This window comes from Oreochromis aureus, linkage group 4 (assembly GCF_013358895.1).
Source record: "Oreochromis aureus strain Israel breed Guangdong linkage group 4, ZZ_aureus, whole genome shotgun sequence".
In the NCBI taxonomy this organism is placed as follows: Eukaryota; Metazoa; Chordata; class Actinopteri; order Cichliformes; family Cichlidae; genus Oreochromis; species Oreochromis aureus.
This window is the reverse complement of record NC_052945.1, coordinates 8,940,989-8,967,791: the sequence shown is the minus strand read 5'-3', so window position 1 is coordinate 8,967,791 and position 26,803 is coordinate 8,940,989. Positions and strand designations below refer to the sequence as shown.

The 26,803-nt window shown below is 37.3% G+C and overlaps 1 protein-coding gene across 1 annotated transcript in view; it reads left to right on the top strand.

The window, feature by feature from the left end:
* The window catches only part of aclya (ATP citrate lyase a), a 38,970-nt gene that overhangs the window by 5,339 nt on the left and 6,828 nt on the right, over positions 1–26,803 (top strand). The window contains exons 4-9 of the mRNA XM_039611330.1: positions 1,298–1,360; positions 1,491–1,681; positions 4,531–4,610; positions 24,700–24,830; positions 25,930–26,048; positions 26,596–26,732. Coding sequence (XP_039467264.1) covers positions 1,298–1,360; positions 1,491–1,681; positions 4,531–4,610; positions 24,700–24,830; positions 25,930–26,048; positions 26,596–26,732 — 721 coding nt within the window. The remainder of the gene's footprint in view (positions 1–1,297; positions 1,361–1,490; positions 1,682–4,530; positions 4,611–24,699; positions 24,831–25,929; positions 26,049–26,595; positions 26,733–26,803) is intronic.

Here is a 26,803-nt window from a genome sequence, read left to right as displayed (position 1 = left end):
GATGAAGTAATTTTGTAGATAAATTACCTTTACTAGTACAAACATGTATATTTTATTCATATGTGATTTACTTCCTGTGCCCTCAAAATGCACACAGTGAATACATATTATTAAAATACTGGCACTGGCCAGTGCTACCCCTCAGCATCCTACTGTAGAAACACCTATAGCATCAATTTCAGAATCCTACTTCTCCTTGTTATCACATTATCACATTCACAAGGTTTTTAGCAAACCTGACCTTTGACCTCTGCTCTTTAGTTCAAGGTCACTGAGATTCCAACTTGTCTGAGATTTTTAGTGGATAAATCTATGGTATCAATTTGAAGCTCCCATGTCATTTCGTTGTCTTGTTATCACATTCAAAGACTTAGACATCTACGCTGCCCGCCCTCCCGCGGACATTTTAACATTAACTCTTCTGATCTTATATTTTCTGATGCTTGTCTTCCTCTCTGACTCTATCGCGATGAAAAATCTTTTAAGTGGTGCTGTTTAAAGGAACAACACCCATACTAGATTGACTTCCTTAACATCACTTACAAATAAATATATCCTGTCACTTCCTTTGTGATACTCATACTTTGCTTGCCCACACGTCTTCAGTTTTTCAATTAGTATTTAATGTTTTGTGTGGTAATAGTGACATAAGTGGTTAGGTTGAAAAATTCAGGTACGATATGGCATTCTATAAAGGCATTGCTTTCTGTTTTTCTTTATCAGCCTGTTTCATATTTGCCACTTTAGTTATCTGAGTATAAGCTACTGTGAGTTTTTCAATCATTTTCACTACTGTCATCAATCTTTTCTTTTTATTTCTCCCCTTGAAAATGGCAGCTTTCACCCTTATTATATGTATTTTTTTCTTTCCTCCACGGCTGGTTGCTCTCAGCCGGTCCCTGGTTGCTTTGCGCCTGTTGGCCTTTAACGGAAGAACATTGACAGCTTTTACTAAATGAGCTGTGGCTGTGTTAGCACTCTATGCCTGCAGTTCTACATGAGAGCATTTCCGTTTTTTGTCTTTTAAAATGTCAGTTCCTTCATTCAAGTGCTATTTCTGCGCTTTATCATTTTTAATTTCATGTACATTTATGTCTGCTTTTCCCACAGTAAATGTATCTCTAAAATGGAATTAGGCAGTAAATATATCTATTTATATCTATAAATATCTGTTGTTTTCCATAATAGATAGATATAGACCATGCTATAATGTGTTTTTAACCCATGTGAGTTCCTCCCACTATATATATTTTTTTAAATTGGTGCTCCCTAAGACTTTTGTTTTAATGACTTGCAGGTGGGAAAAGCCAAAGGTGTTCTCAAAAACTTCCTCATTGAGCCATTTGTCCCACATAAGCAGGTAAAAAAATTCCCAACTTCTTTATATCTTAGCTTATTCATATTATATTACTGTAGATGCTAAATCAAATATTTAAAAAAGTAGTCAGGAAATATAATGGACAGATTTGTAAACTCTATCCATTGTTCAGGAGGAGGAATTCTATGTGTGCATATACGCCACTCGAGAAGGGGACTATGTGCTGTTTCACCACGAGGGCGGGGTGGACGTAGGAGATGTCGACGCCAAGGCACAGAAGCTACTAATTAAGGTGGATGAAAAGATCAGTGAAGACCTGGTGAAGAAAGACCTGCTGACTCATGTCCCCAATGACAAGAAAGTGTAAGTGGGATAGAAATGGTAAAGGGAGTGCATGTGCAGAATCTTGATGTGTGCAGGGTAGACAAAGACTGGGAGTGGACACAGTATATACAGTTTATGAAAATGAGCATGAAACTCAGCATTAGTTAGAATTTGCTTCTTTTTTTTTTTTTGCATATTACAGCCTAGACTGGGGTTTCTGTTATTGTGTACACTGTCAGTTGCTGCATATTTAGCCTTTAAGGAAGGTTAAATATCTTCTCTTGCAGGAATAATATCGTATATTGCCTTTACACAGTCTCATCCTCACAGAATAAGCAGCATCTGTTTAAATACTAATACACCTTTTACATGATAAAATTGTTTTTTACAGGAAGCCTTTACCTTATTTCGTAGTAAGTGTATGTGCACTTAAACAAGAGAACAATTAAACATTTAAAAACTATAGCCCTTCTCATATTAAAAAAAGACAACATAACTGAATAAAAACATTGCAAAATATTATTTTATTAACAATTTTATGTTCATTAATACACCCTGTCACCCAAACACATTGATGTGTTCATCACTAAACTACTAAAAACAGAAGGAACTACTGACCAACAGGGAGGAGCAGCAAATAAATTAAGCTGGAGGGAGCACTTTCATATTGCCAGTAAATGTGGGGGGAGCAGTACATGGGCAGAGGGTTTCCATTTGCCCATTAGACAAATGACAAACTCTCTCCTTGGCTTTGCCTTTCTTCGATCAGCCTCTACCTCCCAGCCTTTTTTTTAAACGCTACAGCCACATTCAGAACACGTCCATTTATTTTGATGGGAAGGATACAGTGGCTGACTCTCCGCCAACCCCTCTTATCCATCTCTTCAGCATTGCTCTTGTGACAGCAGATTCTGGCCGTCTCACTGTCTTGGCTGACATTGAAGAAGCCATCCCAGAAATCACTCTGCCAGCCCCAGCTCACCTCCTCACCCCCACAAACACTTTTTTTCTTCACACTCTGGACTCAAAACAAGACCCGCATTTGGCTAGTTTTCCCTGCCCTGTCTTCACAGGCAGACATGAGAAGCTGAGTCACTTGGGGTTTCGGTCATTCTTTTCCCCCCACGGGCCACTCGGCGACCTGACAAAAGGCTGATAAGGGTACAGAGGCTCAGAGCTGCCTGCAGAACTGACAGACAGGAGAGGAGAGGAGAGCAAAACACTGCCTCCCCTACAGCAACCTCTCACTTCTCTGTTTTGACATGTGATGGAGAAGGCAAATTAGATTGTTTGCATGCAGCTCCTGTTGTGTATATTTATAGCATTATTGTTAATATGCAGAGGATAATTTGTTTTGCAGATTAAAGATAAAATAGTTAGATTCAATTCAAGAATTTGAATACAGACCGTAGAAACTGTGCTTTATATGAGAATGTTTTGCAGGTTTTACATTTTTTGTCATGGAGATTTTGATATTCAAAAAGAGATGGATTCACAAAGACGAGCCCTTTTGCAAAGTTTTCATTGCTGTGTGTCATATGCATACTAAAGGGACTCATGGGAATCAGAGTCTACCTAGGCAAAGATCATAGACTGTACTGTGTATAACAGATGGACACAGCCATCATTATGACACTCTGTGGTTACTGGAGTCTCGTTTTCTCCCTCACGTCTGCCATCTTTTATGATTAGCCACAGGTGGATCTGACTGAAATAACACAGATGACCCATGCATCTGTATCACAAGCATGGAGACAGAGCACAGGAGGGAAAAACAGCTGGCTTCACAATATGCAATCAAGCTCTAGAACTCTGTTTCACTATCGATTCACAAGCTTGTGACCACAAATAAATTTCACTATCAAAGGATAATTTTAGCACCCTATTCCTAATTATATTTTGCTATCAAGATAATCTAATCAGTTACGAATTTTTTAAACATAATAAAATCACCTCATAAATAGATCATACAGTCAACCATAATGCAAATTCTATACCTTTAAAATGCAATCTGTAAAACATATTTAAGTATAAATAATGTCAGCATAAAGGAGTTTTCCTTTTCTGCTTTATCCTGTTTGTGATTTTGCAAAAAGCACAGCTGTTTGCTTCAACAGCTTACCTCTGTTGGTTGTGACTTCCACCACATGCAATACAAAGTCCATGGGAAGGGCAGTGCAGTGTTTTCTCCTCTCTTTTCGAATGGCTAATAATTAATTGCCCTCTTTTTCTATATCCTGCTTGACTGTCTCGTTTATTATAAGTAGGACTATGATTTACAAAATGAACATCTTGCAGATTAGATTAAATGAGGCTTCAAGCACTTCCCCATTTGTTTCAGATTTTACACCTGGAAGCCTGTGTCTGTCATTTAATTATACTGTCTGTGGCAAAGGGTAAAGTCATGCACTCATATTCATACTTTGTAGTCCTTCCTTATGTAAACATTCTGTGGCTTGTATCAGTCATGCTTCATAGAATAGATTCATAAGACATGAGTCACCACTAATATAATAATAAAACCTTATTATACTGGGGGAAACAAGGCGTCAGTGACAACTCTAGGGAATTTTTCTTCATAATAAATTGGCTGTAGTGTATTTAGTTGGCAACTTTTCTTCTTCAAAGCTAGTCTTTTAAGCTATTACACTCAAGTAAGTGACTAAGAGCTTGAGCTAGCCCTAGATTTGTAGCCAGTAATTTATTTTATATCAGTGGATTTTTCATGTATTTAATTTTTTTCCCCCTGTTTCTAATGTGATTGTCTTGTATTATGCATCACGGCATCCAGACATCTCCATTTAATTCTGGCACTGCTACAACCAATCCAAAAATCAGGCTTTTATACACTGAACTTATTGTTTCTCACTCTCTCTCTTTTTCTGCAGCGTCTTGGCCAGTTTCATCGTTGGACTTTTCAACCTTTATGAAGACCTGTTCTTCACCTATCTGGAGATCAACCCTCTGGGTAGGGTTTTTTTTTTTTCTTTGATTTTCTCAAATCCACAATAACATCTCAAGCTATATCTGAACAGGCTACCGTTATAGCATCTACACTTTATTCTTGCACCAGCTTATTAATATGTTATCAGGTTATAAAACTGGAAAGGGGACATCAAAAGGAAATTAGAGAGGAAAGCATCACAAAAAAATCATCATGAAACGCACATTTTTGACACCGAGGGGGGGAAAAACATTAAATAATACATGCACTTTCTGTTTGATGAAGGCAGCATGTGTTTGCAAAGACGTAATTAGGCACCAGTACATGCCCTCTGGCAGTTTTTCCTGTTGATGTGGTGTAAGTTAAAGGATGTACAGGCACTGTTTTTTTTTTTTGTTTGTTTGTTTTTTGTTTTTTTTAAATGTGGGTTTTATTATATCCTGAAAAGACAAATTTTATAGAAAAATGCTCTATCATGAAAACAGGCTATTTTTAGACATAGGTGAGCCCACAAAAGATGCCAGCTGAACAGATCTCGGCTTGAAAATAATGCTTAACAAAAGAATCTGCATCTACTGTGGCCAGAAGTGGAAAACATTTTAAAAACAAATTGGAAACTACAGGGACAAAAAAGTAAATTTAAAGAAAAGAAACCACATTTCCTTAATGTGGTCTCAGCAGATGGTTAAGTTCAATTGGTTGGCCTCTGCATTTAAAACAGCTTCACCCTTAGCCTCCTCCTTTGCTCAAAACAGGGCGGAGTGCATCAACAGAGAAGTAACAAAAGAAAACAGAGGGAACAAAATAATTGATGAATCTTATATAAATCAATGACAACACAATATAAACCAAATGTGGCCCCATCATTTAGAATACAGTGTAGTGTCATAATGTGTATTAAAGCACATTAATCATACTTAATTAAATCAAACGAATCATTTGCTATACAGCTTCAATGACTGCATGTCACAATAATGTGGGAGTGTAAGAACTTAAATCTGCATCTGATTTATATGAGTGTGGTGTGTGTTTAATTGTGTGGATGCTTTATGCATCCACACTATTGAGTTCCTGTTTCTCTTTATTCTTTATTCTACTTTATTATTGTGTGGATGCTTTAAGCATCCACACTATTGAGTTCCTGTTTCTCTTTATTCTTTATACTTTATTATTCTAGTTGCCACTTTTTGCACTTACGTTTTTTTGGCACTTAACTACTTTAACAATTTTCAGCCGATTTTCACCGTTCAAATTTTAAACTATTCTGCTATTTCTGCTAATGATGGCTATGACTTTTGGTATTTTATATTATACTTTTTAAAATATTAAGCTTTTTCCTTTAATTTGTCCCATTGAAATGAATGGGAAACTTCCACAATTCTGCTAAAACTTGCTTATTTTTGAAACTTAACTACATTCTCATACTTTCGCCTAGAACAACCATTCAAATTTTAAAATGTTCACAAATTATTGGGCTATTCATGAATGATTCAGCTTTTTCATATCTGTTACCGTTTTCATCTTATCCCTCTTTAAGTTTTGAGTTTCATTTTGTGATTTTTCACAAAATACATGCGTTGTTATGGTTGCTATGCACTTGGCTTCCAGTGTGCCACTGTAGGTTTCGCAGTCTTCTCTTCATGTCCGAACAACTTCTTGCTACTTGCTCAATTTTCACTCAACTTCCACAAATTATACATCAAAACGTAGGTATTTTTGCTGGCTTTCAGAAAATGTCACCATCATTGTTGTGAGATTTATAGAATTTTGGCGAATCTCCTCAGACCAACACAAAAAGTCGGAAAACTCTCCATAGAAAGTCAATGGAGAGTTTGTTCAAAATCATCGCTTGATTTCTGTAATGACAGGCATATTCGAATCGTCATATCTCCTTAACGGCGAAGTTAAAACATGAGGCTTGTCCCAGTATATCTTCAGACACTCCTGACGCTCACAATTCAAGAATTTTTTTCTCACCTATTACCGTTCTGAAATGAGTTAGACTTGTTTGAGGGTAGGAAATTCGTCCTTCGCTCAGATTTCTTCAGATTTCAAACTCTGGAAATGAACAACTTTTTTCTCTCATCATATCTTTTTTTTGGATTTCCACAGAGACCTGAAAATTTCCATGACTGTTCACCAAAGCCTGCTGTCTCTTACGGTGAAAGAATGATATCGATACTCCAAATAGATTTAGAGTTAGAAAGCGTTGTTTGAGGGCAAGTCAAGGCAGTTTTCGCTGCCTCTACTCAGTTATGGTGCATTACAAGTCAAATATCTTCAATAATTCATATTTTAATGATAAATTGTCAACACTTGAAGATTCCCCATCTCTTCTGAACAAAACGTGTAAGAATGACCGTTCTAGCCCCTACGGTTAGGAAATTATGGCCATTTGTTTGAGAGGAATCCTCACTATGAGAAATAGACTGCAAAAATCCTGCCTCTCTCTGTTCTGAGTGTGTGTAAAAACGGCTGCACCTGTTTTGGCGGGAAAAAGTACACAGCCTCTCTGATTGGTGGATTCAAATTTAGCAGCTCCCAGGCTGCTTGAATGACCTAGAAACTTGCTCCTCTCTCCTGTGTGTGTGTGTGTGTGTGTGTGTGTGTGTGTGTGTGTGTGTGTGTGTGTGTGTGTGTGACAGAGAGAGAGAAAGAGAGGGCGAGACAGAGTTTTTATGGGAGCATCTTATTGTATGATTTAAATTCAATATATTTAGACTGGTTGACTGAATTTGATCCTGTGTGTGTCTCTCTGTGCATGTGTGTTTCCATATGTGTCCATATTTGTGATTGTGTGACTGTTACACACTTTTTTTCTGAGTTTTTTTTTTTCACTGCATTTAACAAGTACATTTGAAGGACCCTTAGCATGTTCAGCATTTTTCAGCTGTCCATTTTGCTTTTCCAATTTTTCTGTTTAAGTTATTACTATTGTGCTGAATCATACTATTTCTGCTATTTTATAAGATTTGTGCTAAATATAGTATTTCTGCCCAATATAGTATTTCTGATTAATTATAGTTTTTCTACCAAATCATATTACAGTATTTTTGCTTTTTATAGGATTTTATAGGATATTTATATTGCTTAATATAGTATTTCTGCTTTTATAGGATTTGTGCTTAATATAGTATTTCTGCTTTTATAGGATTTGTGCTTAATATAGTATTTCTGCTAAATGTAGTATTTATGCTTAATCACACTATTACTATATATTTCTGCCAGCTCCCCAGCCAATCATATCTGAGGTCTGCCGCTTTTCTCTCTCGTCATATCTCAGCGACGGATGTACAAAGAGCAATGAAAATCGCAGTCAAAGTACACCAAAGTCCGCTGATTCACCCAGTACAAGAATTATGCTTCTAGTCCACCTAGTTTTTGAGTTACACGACGTTTTGTAACTCCAAAAACGGCGCTCTTGCCTCTCACTGCGATCTAATTCTGACTGCTCATCACCCTGTTTCCCAAGAGCCCACTGTCTTTCCCAGTGGCGCAGCTGGTAATGACACAGGTCTGCAACACAAAGGTCGGGGTTCAACTCCACCTTGGACAATATGTTTTTGCCCTACAAATTAATACACTATCACAGACCACTAATTCATATTCATCATTTATTACAATTCTGCAAACTTTTTACCAGCTTTTCTAATATGGACCTCAGATTCTTCTTAACACTCCATGGCACAAATACTCTTCCCTTTAGGCTCTGTGAATATGTGTGTGTATCAATATTTCTCCCATTTTAAAGTATTACTCCTCCATAATTGGATTTCTCTTAAATCAAAGTACTTTTACTACATCTTAGTACTTCTGCTCAATCATAGTATTTCTGCTCAATCATAGTATTTTTGCCAAATCATGGTTTTTGTGCCAAATCATCAGAATCGTGTTTATTGGCCAAGTATATGTGCAGACAAATACAAGGAATTTCGTTCCGGTAGATGGTGGCTCTCGAGCACAGCAATGTAAATCTCACACACACACACACACACACGCACCCACACACACACGTATCTATATATATACATTACACATGCATACACATACATACACAAAGCTGTGTAAACCAACTATAAATAACTAATCTAAACGTATATACATAAAATACAGAAATGAAATGAGGTGGAATGAATACTACAGAATGTACATAAGGTGCAGTTGCAGTCTGGCAGTGGGGAGCAGTGTGACAGTTCAACTGTTTAGAAGGGAGATGGCGAGGGAAAGAAACTGTTCCTGTGTCGGGTGGTCCTGGTCTGCAGGCTTCTGCACCGCCTGCCAGAGGGCAGCAGATCAAAAAGTCTGTGTCCAGGGTGTGAGGGGTCTGTGATGATTTTCCCTGCCCGTTCCTGGTTCTTGAGAGGTACAGATCCTGGATGGAGGGCAGGGGCCGCCGATGATCCTTTCTGCTGCCCAGACAGTCCGCTGCAGTCTGCACCTGTCCTGTTTAGTGGCTGCACCATACCAGACTGTGATGGAGGAGCACAGGACAGACTCAATGACTGCAGTGTAGAACTGGATCAGCAGCTCCTGTGGAAGACTGTACTTCCCAGTTGTCTCAGGAAGTACATCCTCTGCTGGGTCTTTTGAGGATGGAGGTGATGTTGGTCTCCCACTTCAGGTCCTGGGAGATGGTGGTACCCAGCAACTTGAAGATCTCCACAGTCGACACAGGGCTGTCTGATATGATGAGGGGTGGCAGAGTTGAGGATGTCTCCTGAAGTCCACTGTCATCTCTACAGTTTTAAGAGTGTTCAGCTCCAGATTGTGCTGACTGCACCAGAGTACCAGCCGCTCAACTCATCATAACATTTGTGTTATGTTATAGTATTACTACTAAGTGGAGGAATTTCTAAAATGTTACAGTATATGTGCTGATTACAGTATTTCTATATAATAGAATTTTGGCAAATCTCCTCACACCAACACAAAGTCTGAAAACTGCATAGAAAGTCAATGGAGAGCTTGTTCAAAATCACCGCTGGATTTCTCTAATGAGAGGCATTTTCAAATCGTCATATCTCAACGCAGCAAAGTTAAGACATGAGGCTTGTGCCAATATATCTTCAGACACTCCTGACGCTCACAATTCAAGAATTTCTTTCTCACCTATTACCATTTGGCCATGAATTGGGTTTGTTTGAGGGTAGGAAATTCATCCTCGCTCAGATTTCTTCAGATTTCAAACTCTGGAAATGAGGCACTTTTTTCTCTCGTCATATCTTTTTGATGGATTTCCACACAGACCTGAAAATTTCCATGATTGTTCACCAAAGCCTGCTGTCTCTTACGGTGAAAGAATGATATCGATACTCCAAATAGATTTAGAGTTAGAAAGCATTGTTTGAGGGCATGTCAAGGCAGTTTTCGCTTTGCCTCTACTCAGTTATGGTACATTAGAAGTCAAATATCTTCAATAATTCATATTGTAATGATAAATTGTCAATACGTTAAGATCCCCCATCTCTTCTGAACAAAACGGTGTAAGAATGACTGTTCTAGCCCCTACGGTTAGGAAATTATAGCCATTTGTTTGAGGGGAATCCTCACTATGAAAATAGACAGCACAAATCCTGTCTCTGTGCTGCATGTGTAAAAACAGCTGCACCTGTTTTGGCGGAAAAAAGTATACAGCCTCTCTGATTGGTGGATTCAAATTCAGCAGCTCCCAGGCTATTTGGCTGCTGCTGCTGTGTGTGTGTGTGTGTGTGTGTGTGTGTGTGTGTGTGTGTGTGTGTGACAGAGAGAGAGAAAGAGAGGCGAGAGAGCGCTTTTATGGGAGCATCTTATTGTATGATTTAAATTCAATATATTTAGACTGGTTGACTGAATTTGATCCTGTGTCTCTCTGTGCATGTGTGTTTCCATATGTGTCCATATTTTTGATTGTGTGACTTATACTTTTTTTGCTGATTTTTTTTCATTCAACAATTACATTTGAGGGAGCCTTAGAATGTTCAGCATTTTTTCAGCTGTTCATTTTGCTTTTCCAATTTTTCTATTTCAGTTATTACTATTGTGCTAAGTCATAGCATTTCTGCTGCTTTTCAGTATTTGTGCTAAATACAGCATTTGTGCTAAATCATACTATTTCAGCCATTTTATAGTATTTGTGCTAAAACATAATATTTCTACTAAACGCAGTATTTCTGGGTAATCATAGTATTTCTATGTATTCCTGCCAGCTCCTCAGGGAGCCAATCCTCTGTGAGTACTGTAATTTTCAAATTGACATATCAAGTCATGCATGACTTCCCAACCAGCCCATCACATCTGACGGCTGAGACATTCAAATTTCCATATTGGGGCTTTCATGGGTTGTAAGTCAACCACTCATCCATGTCATGTATCTCTACAAATTCATATTTTTTACTTTAAACACACAACACTTGACAATCCCCCATCTCTTCTGAACAAAACAGTGTAAGAATGACCGTTCTAGACCCTACGGTTAGGAAATTATAGCCATTTGTTTGAGAGGAGTCCTCACTATGAAAAAAATAGACTGAACAAATCCTGTCTCTGTGTTGCGTGTGTAAAAACAGGTGCACCTGTTTTGGCGGGAAAAAGTACATAGCCTTTCTGATTGGTGGATTAAAATTAAGCAGCTCCAGGCTTTTTGACCTACCTAGAAACATACAGGAAACACTGTATGTACAGCCCCTATTTGTTCACTTGCTTCTGCTGCTGCTGCTTGTGTGTGTGTGTGTGTGTGTGTGTGTGTGTGTGTGTGTGTGTGTGTGTGTGTGTGTGTGTGTGTGTGTGTGTGAGAGAGAGAGAGAGAGAGAGAGAGAGAGAGAGAGAGCGTTTTATGGGTATCTTATTGTGTGCCTACTGGTGGTGGTCAGAGGGCCCGTGGCGCCAGTGTCCAGCAGCCTCACCTCTGTCAGTGCGCCCCAGGGTGGCTGTGGCTACAACGTAGTTTGCCATCACCAGTGTGTGAATGGGTGAATGACTGGATATGTAAAGCACTTTGGGGTCCTTAGGGACCATAAAAGCGCTATATAAATACAGGCCATTTACCATGTCCATATTTGTAATTGTGCAAGTTATTACTATTATGCTAAATTATAGTATTTCTGCTACTTTTCGGTATTTGTGCTAAATACAGTATTTCTGCTAAATCTTAGTATTATTGCTTAATTATATTATTTGAGCAAAATCATAGTATTTGAGCATATTCTTTCTATTTGTGCCATAGCATAGTATATTTGCTGAATTACAGCATTTCTGCTATGTTGTAGTATTTGTCCTAAATCACAGTATTTGTGCAATGTTTAGGTATTTTTGTTTAAATAAAGTATCTATGTAATCTGGTACCATGGTTGCTAAAATCCTATATTTCTGAAAAGTTATCTTGTTTCTGCTAAGTTACAATATTTATTCTAATTTCTGCTGCTAAGTTCTGCTATGTTATTGTATTTCTGCCAAGTATTATGTTTTCTTTACATTATTGCAGTTCTGCTAAGTAATTACATTTTGCTAAGTTCTTATGCTTCTGCAAAGTTATTACAATTTTTGCAAAGGTTTTACAATTTCTGCAACTTTTCAGCTTTTTCAGCTAGTTTCAGCTGACAGCTTCAGCTTTATAGCATCCACACTGCATTTTCGCAGGAAATGCAAATTTTTCTAGTTATTCTAGTTGCCACTTTTTGCACGTTTTTTGGCACTTAACTAGTCCCACAATTTTCAGCCGATTTTCACCGTTCAAATTTTAAACTATTCTGCTATTTCTGCTAATTCCTGCTATGACTTTTGGTATTTTATACTGTTATACTTTTTAAAATATTAAGCTTTTTTCCTTTAATTTGTCCCATTGAAATGAATGGGAAACTTCTGCAATTCTGCTAAAACTTGCTTGTTTTTGAAACTTAACTACTTTTTCCTACTTTCACGTAGAACAACCATTCAAACTTTAAAATGTTCACAAATTATTGGGCTATTCATAAATGATTCAGCTTTTTCATATCTGTTACCGTTTTCATCTTATCCCTCTTTAAGTTTTGAGTTGCAAAATTGTGATTTTCACAAAATACATGCGTTGTTATGGTTGCTATGCAGTTGGTTCTAAGTGAGCCACTGTACCTTTGGCAATTTTCTCTTCATGTCCGAACAACTTCTTGCTACTTGATTAATTTTCACTCAACTCCCACAAATTATACATCAAAACGTAGGTATTTTTGCTGGCTTTCAGAAAATGTCACTATCATTGTTGTGAGATTTATAGAATTTTGGCAAATCTCCTCAGACCAACACAAAGTCTGAAAACTCTCCATAGAAAGTCAATGGAGAGTTTCTTCAAAATCACCGCTTGATTTCTGTAATGAGAGGCATTTTCGAATCGTCATCTCTCCTTAACGAAGCGGTTAAGACATGAGGCTTGTCCTCGTATATCTTCAGACACTCCTGACGCTCACAATTCAAGAATTTCTTTCTCACCTATTACCGTTCTGAAATGAGTTAGACTTGTTTGAGGGTAGGAAATTCGTCCTTCTCTCAGATTTCTTCAGATTTCAAACTCTGAAATGAACCACTTTTTTCTCTCGTCATAACTTTCTGTTGGATTTCCACAGAGACCTGAAAATTTCCATGATTGTTCACCAAAGCCTGCTGTCTCTTACGGTGAAAGAATGATATTGATACTCCAAATAGATTTAGAGTTAGAAAGCGTTGTTTGAGGGCAAGTCAAGGCAGTTTTTGCTTTGCTCTACTCAGTTATGGTGCATTAGAAGTCAAATATCTTTAATAATTCATATTTTAATGGTAAATTGTCAACACTTTAAGATTCCCCATCTCTTCTGAACAAAACGTTGTAAGAATGACCGCTCTAGCCCCTACGGTTAGGAAATTATGGTCATTTGTTTGAGGGGAGTCATCATTATGAGAAATAGACTGCAAAATCCTGTGTCTCTCTGTGCTGCGAGCACCTGTTTTGGCGGGAAAAAGTGCACAGGCTCTCTGATTGGTGGATTCAAATTCAGCAGCTCCCAGGCTGCTTGACTGAGCTAGAAACTTACTTCTCTCCCTGTGTGTGTGTGTGTGTGTGTGTGTGTGTGTGTGTGTGTGTGTGTGTGTGTGTGTGTGTGTGTTGACAGAGAGCGAGAGAGAGAGAGAGAAAGCCTTTTATGGGATGATCTCATTGTAAGATTTAAATTCAATATATTTAGACTGGTTGACTGAATTGGATCCTGTGTGTGTGTGTGTGTGTGTGTGTGTGTGTGTGACAGAGAGAGAGAGAAGAGAGAGGGCGAGAGAGTTTTTTATGGGAGCATCTTATTGTATGATTCAAATTCAATATATTTAGACTGGTTGACTGAATTTGATCCTGTGTGTTTCTCTCTGTGCATGTGTGTTTCCATATGTGTCCATATTTGTGATTGTGTGACTGTTATACTTTTTTTTTGCTTAATTGTTTTCATCTAACAATTAGATTTGAGGGACCCTTAGCATGTTCAGGATTTTTTCAGCTGTCCATTTTGCTTTTCCAATTTTTCTATTTAAGTTATTACTAGTGTGCTAAGTCATAGCATTTCTGCTGCTTTTCAGTATTTATTTTTATTTCAGTAATCATACTATTTCTGCCATTTTATAGGATTTGTACTTAATATAGTATTTCTGCTTAATTATAGTATTTCTGCCATTTTATAAGATTTGTGCTAAATATAGTTTTTCTTCTAAAAAAAATAGTATTTCTGCCAAATATAGTATTTTGATTAATTATAGTTTTTCTACAAAATCATAGTAAAGTTTTACTGCTTTTTATATGGCTTCTAAGACAACCAATCATATCTGAGGGCTTGCACATTCAAATTTGCATATTGTTGGGTCCATGGCTTCCCAGCCAGCCAATCATATCTGAGTCCTGGCACATTCAAATTTGCATATTGGGACCTTCATGGCTTCCCAGCCAGCCAATCATATCTGAGTCCTGGCACATTTAAATTTGCATATTGTTGCCTTCATGGCTTCCCAGCCAGCCAATCATATCTGAGTCCTGGCACATTTAAATTTGCATATTGGGACCTTCATGGCTTCTAAGCCCACCAATCATCTATGTCATATATCTCTAATATTTCATATTTTTATTTTAAATGGTCAGCATTTCAAGATTCCCCTATGTCTTCTGAACAAAACGGTGTAAGAATGACCGTTCTAGCCCCTACGGTTAGGAAATTATGGCCATTTGTTTGAGAGGAATCCTCACTATGAGAAATACACTGCAGAAATCCTGTCTCTCTCTGTGCTGAGTGTGTAAAACGGCTGCACCTGTTTTGGCGGGAAAAAGTACACAGCCTCTCTGATTGGTGGATTCAAATTTAGCAGCTCCCAGGCTGCTTGACTGACCTAGAAACTTGCTTGTCTCTCCCTGTGTGTGTGTGTGTGTGTGTGTGTGTGTGTGTGTGTGAGAGAGAGAGAGAGAGCGAGAGAGAGCCTTTTGATGGGAGCATCTTATTATGTGATTTAAATTCAATATATTTAGACTGGTTGACTGAATTTGATCCTGTGTTTGATCCTGTGTGTGTCTCTCTGTGCATGTGTGTTTCCATATGTGTCCATATTTGTGATTGTGTCACTGTTATACTTTTTTTGCTGATTTTTTTTTTTCAATTAACAATTAGATTTGAGGGACCCTTAGCATGTTCAGGATTTTTCCAGCTGTCCATTTTGCTTTTCCAATTTTTCTATAAGTTATTACTGTTGTGCTAAGTCATAGCATTTCTGCTGCTTTTCAGTATTTGTGCCAAATACAGCATTTCTGCTAAATCATACTATTTCTGCTATTTCATAAGATTTGTACTAAATATAGTGTTTCTGCCAAATATAGTATCCATCCATCCATCCATCCATTCGCTTCCGCTTATCCTTTCCAGGGTCGCTGGGGCGCTGGAGCCTATCCCAGCTGTCATAGGGCGAGAGGCGGGTACACCCTGGACAGGTCGCCAGTCTGTCGCAGGGCCAACACACAGGGACAAACAACCACCACGCCACATTCACATTCACTCACACATTCACACCTAGTGACAATTTGGATTATCCAATTAACCTATCCCCTCAAACTGCATGTCTTTGGACAGTGGGAGGAAGCCGGAGTACCCGGAGGGAACCCACGCAAACACGGGGAGAACATGCAAACTCCACACAGAAAGACCCCGGCCTGATGGTGGAATCGAACTCAGGACCTTCTTGCTGTGCGGCACAGTGCTAACCACCGTGCCACCGTGTTGCTGCCACCGTGCCACTAATACTACTACTACTACCAAATATAGTATTTCTGCTTAATTATAGTATTCCTGCCATTTTATAGTATTTGTGCTAAAACATAGTATTTCTACTAAATGTAGTATTTATGCTTAATCATACTATTTGTATATATTTCTGCCAGGTCCCCAGGCAGCTAATCCTCTGTGAGGACTGATACATATAAAATTTACATATCAGGGCCTGCACGGCTTCCCAGCCAGCCAATCATATCTGAGGTCTGCCCTTTCTTCTCTCGTCATATCTCAGCGACAGATGTACAAAGAGCAATGCAAATCACAGTCAAAGCACACCAAAGTCCGCTGATTCACCCAGTACAAGAATTATGCTTCTAGTCCACCTAGTTTTTGAGTTACACGACGTTTTGTAACTCCAAAAACAGCGTTTTCGCCTCTCACCGCAATCTAATTCTGACTGCTCATCACCCTGTTTTCCAGGCGCCGCTCTTTCCCAGTGGCGCAGTTGGTAATAACACAGGTCTGCAACCCAAAGGTCGTGGGTTCAATTACACCTTGGGCAACATGTTTTTTTCCTACAAATTAATACACTATCACAGACCACTAATTCATATTCATCATTTATTACAATTCTGCAAACTTTTATGATTTTAGCAGCTTTTCTAATATGGACCTCAGATTCTTGTTAACACTCCATGGCACAAATACTCTTCCCTTTAGGCTCTGTGTATGTGTGTGTGTATCAATATTTCTCCCATTTTAAAGTATTACTCCTCCATAATTGTATTTCTGTTAAATCAAAGTACTTTTACTACATCTTAGTACTTCTGCTCAATCATAGTATTTTGCCAAATTATGGTTTTTGTGCCAAATCATAACATTTGTTTTATGTTATAGTATTACTACTAAGTGGAGGAATTTCTGTCATGTTACAGTATATGTGCTGATTAGAGTACTTCTGCTAAATCATAGTATTTCTACTATATTATATTTTTTTTTTCTAAATATAGCATTTCTGCTATATAATTGTATTACTGCTATGTTATAATATTTGTGCTAAACCAGAGTATTTCTGCTGAAACATAGTATTTCTGCCAAATGATAGTATTTCTGTCAAATTACAGTATTTGTGCTAAAACATAGTATTCTTTTTAAAAAATTTCAATATTAATAGTAAATTACAGTGTCTCTGGTAAATTGCAGCATTTCTGCTATGTTGTACTGTTTTTCTAAATCATAGTATTTCTGTAATGTTCAAGAATGTTTGGCTAAATATATTCTTTCTGTTATCTTATACTATTTCTCCTAAATTCTTGTATTTTTGAGAAGTTATCGTGCTTCTGGTAAGTTACAATATTTCTGCTAAGTTCTGCTATGCTATTGTATTTCTGCCAAGTATTATATTTCCTCTAAGATATTGCAGTTCTGCTAAGATACTACATTTTAGCAAAGTTCCTTTGCTTCTGCAAAGTTTTTACAATTTCTGCAACTTTTCAGCTTTTTCAGCTAGTTTCAGCAGACAGCTTCAGCTTTAAAGCATCCACACTGCATTTTCGCAGGAAATGCAAATTTTTCTAGTATTTATTTTATGTTATGAGATTACTACTAAGTGGAGGAATGTCTGTTATGTTATAGTATATTTGCTGAATATAGTATATCTGCCAAATCATAGTATTTATCCCAAATCATAGTGTTTATGCAAAATTACAGTATTTCTGCTAAAAAGCAGAAATAGTACCTTTTAGCAGAAATTTCTGTCAAAAGATATTATTTATGTTAAAACATAGTATTTCTGCCAAATCATAGTATTTGTACTTATTCATAGTACTTGTGCCAAATCATAGTATTTGTACCCAATCGTAGTATTTCTGCAATATCATCGTATTTGTGCCAAATCATGGTATTTTTTTGCCAAATCATGGTTTTGGGGCAAATCATGTTATTTGTGTCCAGTTAAAATTTCTGTTATATTATAGTGTTACTACTAAGTCGTAGAATTTCTGTTATGTTATAGTATATCTGCTGATTATAGTATATGTGCCAAATCATAGTATTTATAGCAAATCATAGTATTACTGCCCAAACATAGTATTTCTGCCAAATTGTAGTATTTGTGCAAAACATAGAATTTCTGCAAAATCATAGTATATCTGTTATGTTATAGTATTACTACTAAGGCATAGTATTCCTACCAAATCATAGTATTCCAAATCATAGTATTACTGCAATTCCATAGTATTTGAGCTTAAATCGTAGTATTTGTGCAAAAACATAGCATGTCTGCAAAATCACATTATATCTGCTATGTTATAGTATTACTACTAAGGCATAGTATTTCTACCAAATCATAGTATTCCTTCAAAATCATAGTATCACTGCAATTTCATAGTATTTGAGCGAAACTGTAGTATTTGTACTAAATCATGGTACTTGTGCCAAATCATAGTATTTTTTGCAAATCATATTATTTGAACCAAAACATTGTATTTGTACGAAGTCATAGTATTTCTTCTAAATCATAGTATTTCACCCAAATCTCAGTAGTTGTGCTAAAACCCAGTATTATTGCCAAATCGTAGTATTTGTACTGAAACATAGTATTTGTGCCAATAAGAGTTTTGTACTAAATCATAGTACTTGTGCCAAATCATAGTATTTCTGCCATATTGTGCTAGTTGTGCAAAAACATAGACTGTCTGCAAAATCATAGTATATCTGTTATGTTATAGTATTACTACTAAGTCACAGTATTTCTGCCAATTCGTAGTATTTGTACTAAATCATACTACTCGTGCAAATCATAGTATTCAAATCAAAATATAGTATTTGTACCAAAGCATTGTATTTGTACTGGTACAGTATTTCTGCCAAATCATAGAATTACTGCAATTTCATAGTATTTTGAGGAATCCTTTTGTTATAGTATTACTTCTAAGTCATAGTATTTCTGCTTTGTCATAGTATTTGTACTGAAACATAGTATTTCTGCCAAATCATAGTATTACTGCTATTTCATATTATTTGAGTGAAATTACAGTGTTTCTGCAAAGACATAGTATTTCTGCCAAATCATAGTATTACTGCTATTTCATAGTATTTGAGTGAAATTACAGTGTTTCTGCAAAAACATTGGTTGGTATTGGTTTTAGTTACCTTTGGCGCGTATGTGCTAGTTAGCAATAGCTATGGCAGCCCAGTTATTTGATTGTTTTGGGCTTGTTCCTGCTTTGTTTTTTTTCCCCTGCAAATTTATGTGAATTTGTACACTGTAATATCGCTGTATTACGTAATGGCTAAGTAGGAGGCTGACTGTTACTAAGTGCATCAGTGTACATAGGTCATCTCTTGTGTTGGAGTGCCCTCTTGTGGCGCCTTTTGGGTAGTACCTTAGTAAACGTGAACACTGCAAAGAAGTGGTATCAGACTGGTTTGTAGTGGAGGAATTTGTTGCCAGTTTCTTTCATCTTTAATCCGTATTCATGTTGTAATGTAGTAGTACCACAATATGGCAGAAACACTATGTTTTGGCACAAATACTTTGATTTGGTATACTTTAGCTTCTTCACACCTTTTCAGCAAAATTTTCATTTTTTCACCCTTTTCAGCACAAATTCCAGCTTTTTGGCTGTTTTCAGAAAAAAAAAACTCTTTTTCAGCAGAAACTCTGCTGATTCATCTCTTTTCAGCGCAAGTTTCTGCTTCTTTGCCTCTTTTCTGCAGAAATTCTGCTGGTTTACCTCTTTTCTGCAAAACTTTCAGCCTTTTGACCTCTTATCAGCACAATTCTCAGCAGCTTCTGCTCATTTCAGCAGAATTGTCCGTCTCTCCACAACAACTTTTTGCAACTTTTCATCTTTTTCAGCTTTTCAGCAGACAGCTTCAGCGTCAAGGCATCCACACAGCATTTTCGCAGGAAATGCAAATTTTTCTAGTTCTTTATTATCCTACTTTATTGTGTGGATGCTTTATGCATCCACACTATTGAGTTCCTGTTTCTCTTTATTCTTTATTCTACTTTATTATTATTCTAGTTGCCACTTTTTGCACGTTTTTTGGCACTTAACTAGTCCCACAATTTTCAGCCGATTTTCACCGTTCAAATTTTAAACTATTCTGCTATTTCTGCTAATTCCTGCTATGACTTTTGGTATTTTATACTGTTATACTTTTTAAAATATTAAGCTTTTTTCCTTTAATTTGTCCCATTGAAATGAATGGGAAACTTCCGCAATTCTGCTAAAACTTGCTTGTTTTTGAAACTTAACTACTTTTTCCTACTTTCACGTAGAACAACCATTCAAACTTTAAAATGTTCACAAATTATTGGGCTATTCATAAATGATTCAGCTTTTTCATATCTGTTACCGTTTTCATCTTATCCCTCTTTAAGTTTTGAGTTGCAAAATTGTGATTTTTCACAAAATACATGCGTTGTTATGGTTGCTATGCAGTTGGTTCTAAGTGAGCCACTGTACCTTTGGCAATTTTCTCTTCATGTCCGAACAACTTCTTGCTACTTGATTAATTTTCACTCAACTCCCACAAATTATACATCAAAACGTAGGTATTTTTGCTGGCTTTCAGAAAATGTCACTATCATTGTTGTGAGATTTATAGAATTTTGGCAAATCTCCTCAGACCAACACAAAGTCTGAAAACTCTCCATAGAAAGTCAATGGAGAGTTTCTTCAAAATCACCGCTTGATTTCTGTAATGAGAGGCATTTTCGAATCGTCATCTCTCCTTAACGAAGCGGGTTAAGACATGAGGCTTGTCCCCGTATATCTTCAGACACTCCTGACGCTCACAATTCAAGAATTTTTTTCTCACCTATTACCGTTCTGAAATGAGTTAGACTTGTTTGAGGGTAGGAAATTCGTCCTTCTCTCAGATTTCTTCAGATTTCAAACTCTGAAATGAACCACTTTTTTCTCTCGTCATAACTTTCTGTTGGATTTCCACAGAGACCTGAAAATTTCCATGATTGTTCACCAAAGCCTGCTGTCTCTTACGGTGAAAGAATGATATTGATACTCCAAATAGATTTAGAGTTAGAAAGCGTTGTTTGAGGGCAAGTCAAGGCAGTTTTGCTTTGCTCTACTCAGTTATGGTGCATTAGAAGTCAAATATCTTTAACAATTCATATTTTAATGGTAAATTGTCAACACTTTAAGATTCCCCATCTCTTCTGAACAAAACGTTGTAAGAATGACCGTTCTAGCCCCTACGGTTAGGAAATTATGGTCATTTGTTTGAGGGGAGTCATCATTATGAGAAATAGACTGCAAAATCCTGTGTCTCTCTGTGCTGCGAGCACCTGTTTTGGCGGGAAAAAGTGCACAGGCTCTCTGATTGGTGGATTCAAATTCAGCAGCTCCCAGGCTGCTTGACTGAGCTAGAAACTTACTTCTCTCCTGTGTGTGTGTGTGTGTGTGTGTGTGTGTGTGTGTGTGTGTGTGTGTGTGTGTGTGTGTGTGTGTGTGTTGTGACAGAGAGCGAGAGAGAGAGAGAGAAAGCCTTTTTATGGGATGATCTCATTGTAAGATTTAAATTCAATATATTTAGACTGGTTGACTGAATTGGATCCTGTGTGTGTGTGTGTGTGTGTGTGTGTGTGTGTGACAGAGAGAGAGAGAGAAAGAGAGGGCGAGAGAGAGTTTTTATGGGAGCATCTTATTGTATGATTCAAATTCAATATATTTAGACTGGTTGACTGAATTTGATCCTGTGTGTTTCTCTCTGTGCATGTGTGTTTCCATATGTGTCCATATTTGTGATTGTGTGACTGTTATACTTTTTTTTTGCTTAATTGTTTTTCATCTAACAATTAGATTTGAGGGACCCTTAGCATGTTCAGGATTTTTTCAGCTGTCCATTTTGCTTTTCCAATTTTTCTATTTAAGTTATTACTAGTGTGCTAAGTCATAGCATTTCTGCTGCTTTTCAGTATTTATTTTTATTTCAGTAATCATACTATTTCTGCCATTTTATAGGATTTGTACTTAATATAGTATTTCTGCTTAATTATAGTATTTCTGCCATTTTATAAGATTTGTGCTAAATATAGTTTTTCTTCTAAAAAAAATAGTATTTCTGCCAAATATAGTATTTTGATTAATTATAGTTTTTCTACAAAATCATAGTAAAGTTTTACTGCTTTTTATATGGCTTCTAAGACAACCAATCATATCTGAGGGCTTGCACATTCAAATTTGCATATTGTTGGGTCCATGGCTTCCCAGCCAGCCAATCATATCTGAGTCCTGGCACATTCAAATTTGCATATTGGGACCTTCATGGCTTCCCAGCCAGCCAATCATATCTGAGTCCTGGCACATTTAAATTTGCATATTGTTGCCTTCATGGCTTCCCAGCCAGCCAATCATATCTGAGTCCTGGCACATTTAAATTTGCATATTGGGACCTTCGTGGCTTCTAAGCCCACCAATCATCTATGTCATATATCTCTAATATTTCATATTTTTATTTTAAATGGTCAGCATTTCAAGATTCCCCTATGTCTTCTGAACAAAACGGTGTAAGAATGACCGTTCTAGCCCCTACGGTTAGGAAATTATGGCCATTTGTTTGAGAGGAATCCTCACTATGAGAAATACACTGCAGAAATCCTGTCTCTCTCTGTGCTGAGTGTGTAAAACGGCTGCACCTGTTTTGGCGGGGGAAAAAGTACACAGCCTCTCTGATTGGTGGATTCAAATTTAGCAGCTCCCAGGCTGCTTGACTGACCTAGAAACTTGCTTGTCTCTCCTGTGTGTGTGTGTGTGTGTGTGTGTGTGTGTGTGTGTGTGTGTGTGTGTGTGTGTGTGTGTGTGTGTGTGTGTGAGAGAGAGAGAGAGAGAGAGAGAGAGCCTTTTGATGGGAGCATCTTATTATGTGATTTAAATTCAATATATTTAGACTGGTTGACTGAATTTGATCCTGTGTTTGATCCTGTGTGTGTCTCTCTGTGCATGTGTGTTTCCATATGTGTCCATATTTGTGATTGTGTCACTGTTATACTTTTTTTTGCTGATTTTTTTTTCAATTAACAATTAGATTTGAGGGACCCTTAGCATGTTCAGGATTTTTCCAGCTGTCCATTTTTTGCTTTTCCAATTTTTCTATAAGTTATTACTGTTGTGCTAAGTCATAGCATTTCTGCTGCTTTTCAGTATTTGTGCCAAATACAGCATTTCTGCTAAATCATACTATTTCTGCTATTTCATAAGATTTGTACTAAATATAGTGTTTCTGCCAAATATAGTATTTCTGCTTAATTATAGTATTCCTGCCATTTTATAGTATTTGTGCTAAAACATAGTATTTCTACTAAATGTAGTATTTATGCTTAATCATACTATTTGTATATATTTCTGCCAGGTCCCCAGGCAGCTAATCCTCTGTGAGGACTGATACATATAAAATTTACATATCAGGGCCTGCACGGCTTCCCAGCCAGCCAATCATATCTGAGGTCTGCCCTTTCTTCTCTCGTCATATCTCAGCGACAGATGTACAAAGAGCAATGCAAATCACAGTCAAAGCACACCAAAGTCCGCTGATTCACCCAGTACAAGAATTATGCTTCTAGTCCACCTAGTTTTTGAGTTACACGACGTTTTGTAACTCCAAAACAGCGTTTTTCGCCTCTCACCGCAATCTAATTCTGACTGCTCATCACCCTGTTTTCCAGGCGCCGCTCTCTTTCCCAGTGGCGCAGTTGGTAATAACACAGGTCTGCAACCCAAAGGTCGTGGGTTCAATTACACCTTGGGCAACATGTTTTTTTTTCCCCACAAATTAATACACTATCACAGACCACTAATTCATATTCATCATTTATTACAATTCTGCAAACTTTTATGATTTTAGCAGCTTTTCTAATATGGACCTCAGATTCTTGTTAACACTCCATGGCACAAATACTGTTCCCTTTAGGCTCTGTGTATGTGTGTGTGTCAATATTTCTCCCATTTTAAAGTATTACTCCTCCATAATTGTATTTCTGTTAAATCAAAGTACTTTTACTACATCTTAGTACTTCTGCTCAATCATAGTATTTCTGCTAAATCATAGTATTTTGCCAAATTATGGTTTTTGTGCCAAATCATAACATTTGTTTTATGTTATAGTATTACTACTAAGTGGAGGAATTTCTGTCATGTTACAGTATATGTGCTGATTACAGTATTTCTGCTAAATCATAGTATTTCTACTATATTATATTTTTTTTTCTAAATATAGCATTTCTGCTATATAATTGTATTACTGCTATGTTATAATATTTGTGCTAAACCAGAGTATTTCTGCTGAAACATAGTATTTCTGCCAAATGATAGTATTTCTGTCAAATTACAGTATTTGTGCTAAAACATAGTATTCTTTTTAAAAAATTTCAATATTAATAGTAAATTACAGTGTCTCTGGTAAATCGCAGCATTTCTGCTATGTTGTACTGTTTTTCTAAATCATAGTATTTCTGTAATGTTCAAGAATGTTTGGCTAAATATATTCTTTCTGTTATCTTATACTATTTCTCCTAAATTCTTGTATTTTTGAGAAGTTATCGTGCTTCTGGTAAGTTACAATATTTCTGCTAAGTTCTGCTATGCTATTGTATTTCTGCCAAGTATTATATTTCCTCTAAGATATTGCAGTTCTGCTAAGATACTACATTTTAGCAAAGTTCCTTTGCTTCTGCAAAGTTTTTACAATTTCTGCAACTTTTCAGCTTTTTCAGCTAGTTTCAGCAGACAGCTTCAGCTTTAAAGCATCCACACTGCATTTTCGCAGGAAATGCAAATTTTTCTAGTTACAAGATTATTTCTAGTTTGTGGTTAGCATGCTGGAGTATACGTTTTAACATTACATCTTGACATCCCCTTGACCCCTTTTAGTGGTCACAAAAGATGGAGTTTATGTGCTGGACATGGCCGCTAAGATCGACGCAACAGCTGATTACATCTGCAAGGCCAAGTGGGGAGATGTGGAGTTTCCTCCACCCTTCGGCAGGGAGGCTTATCCCGAGGTGAGGGGAGGACTGGAGGGACAGAGGTAGAAATGCATCAGATTTCCAATTGTGACCTCTTGAGCCTGTTTCTTATTATTACTCATTAGATTTTTATCAGAGGTACAGTAGAACATCCATCACCTTCATCATTTCATAAACTGTGCCTTACCAAACTAAAATAATGGCACTGTTTCAGTTAATTAAAGTGGCCTAGACCTCTTGTGATGGCCTTTCTCAGTACTTTAAAGGTAAGAAGGAGTGGATAGTGTTAACTGCGATGGATCCTGTAAACCTGTTTTTAACCTGAAGAATAAATGTTATTTTTTTTCTAATGGGTTTAAACAGGTTAGCTCCTGTATAATTATTTAGAAACAGTGGTATCGTCAAACATATTCACACGTAAAAAGACTGTAGGTCTCACTTTGGAGAGGAAACGTGTCTCCAGCAAAGATTGCCTGGGCTGCAACAGGTGCATAAAGATTTGGAGAAAATAAATAAATTTACCCCATACATGTATGAAATGTTCTGCTTTATTTGTTGTGGGAGTTATATTTATAATAAATGAAAGACCCATAACATGAAAGAATGTTTCAATAATTAGAAGATGAATATGACTGATTATTGTACTTTTGAATTACACTGACAGAACTTAATATTTAATGTAGCAAGCTTGTGAATGGAAAAAGGCTGGGGGGTTTTCTTTTTAATTTATTTACAGGATGGTTGTTTTTTGTTTGTTTTTGGCTGAAACATGTGGGAGCTGGTTTGAGACAGACTGTCTGTCTGTGTAGCAGACGGCCCGGTCTAATTGGGCTGCTGCAAGTCGAAGTGGGGATGAGGGACAGCAGGTGCCTTTGATTGGGTGCTTTTTTTACTCTCAGCCACCAGCTGTGGACCTGACTGTCACAAACAACCACTGATGTGCATCACATCCTCTGTTGCTGTCAATATCTATACAGTATTTCTAATTAATGGCTCCTTTAATGTTGCAGGGCAGGCAAAGGACAAATTACAACTATGTAGTGAGATGCTTGTAAAAGGTCCGGCTCTTATTAAGGCAATAACTCTCAATATTTAACAGTGCCCGTACTTCTTTATCTTCTTTTTCCTTTTGTAGGAGGCCTATATTGCAGACCTTGATGCTAAGAGTGGAGCCAGCCTGAAACTCACTCTCCTTAATCCTCGAGGCAGAATCTGGACCATGGTGGCAGGCGGCGGTGCCTCAGTGGTGTACAGGTACTTAGTCATAGTGCTAACATACACACTAGAATCCATGGCTCTCAAGTAATTCAACTAAATGTTTAGTCTAAACAATCTCTAGTATTGATCACCATTAAATTCATTCCTCTGTGCATAATTGGGTTTAGCATTAGGGGAGAATGCCAGAGATGCAGTAGGGATACTGATAGTGCAGCAGTTTAGACTCTGCCCATTCAGCTGCCAGCTAAATTGGATTCCTAGATGTTGCTGTTTTACTGAGAGTCTGGAAGAAAGAGCGGTGCCTCACTCGCTCTGCCGTCTGTCGGGGGTGTAGAGCGGGACTTGCAGACCCATCAGGCGTGACTAATTATTTCCCCTGTGCACTGTTAAGTTGTTGTATCTGTTTACAGTGCAGTATTAAATGAATAAAGGCGATGTGTTCTGGAGGTCTGTTTTTCCTGAAGTTGTGTTTATTGTTGCAGCTGAAAATGCCCCATATAAGAAAAACAGAGCAGTGGTTGCTTTTGTTGATCTGTTTCTTCTCTCTCTATTCTATCTCTTTACTAATATGAAACACCCTCAGTGACACAATCTGTGATCTTGGTGGGGTTAACGAGCTGGCCAATTATGGAGAGTATTCTGGAGCACCGAGTGAACAGCAGACCTATGATTATGCCAAGACCATCCTATCTTTGATGACAAGAGAAAAGCACTCTGAAGGTGGGAATTGTGTAAACTTTCTTGCTTTCTTTCTTGCTTTTTTATTATTAACAATATTATTTCTATATGAA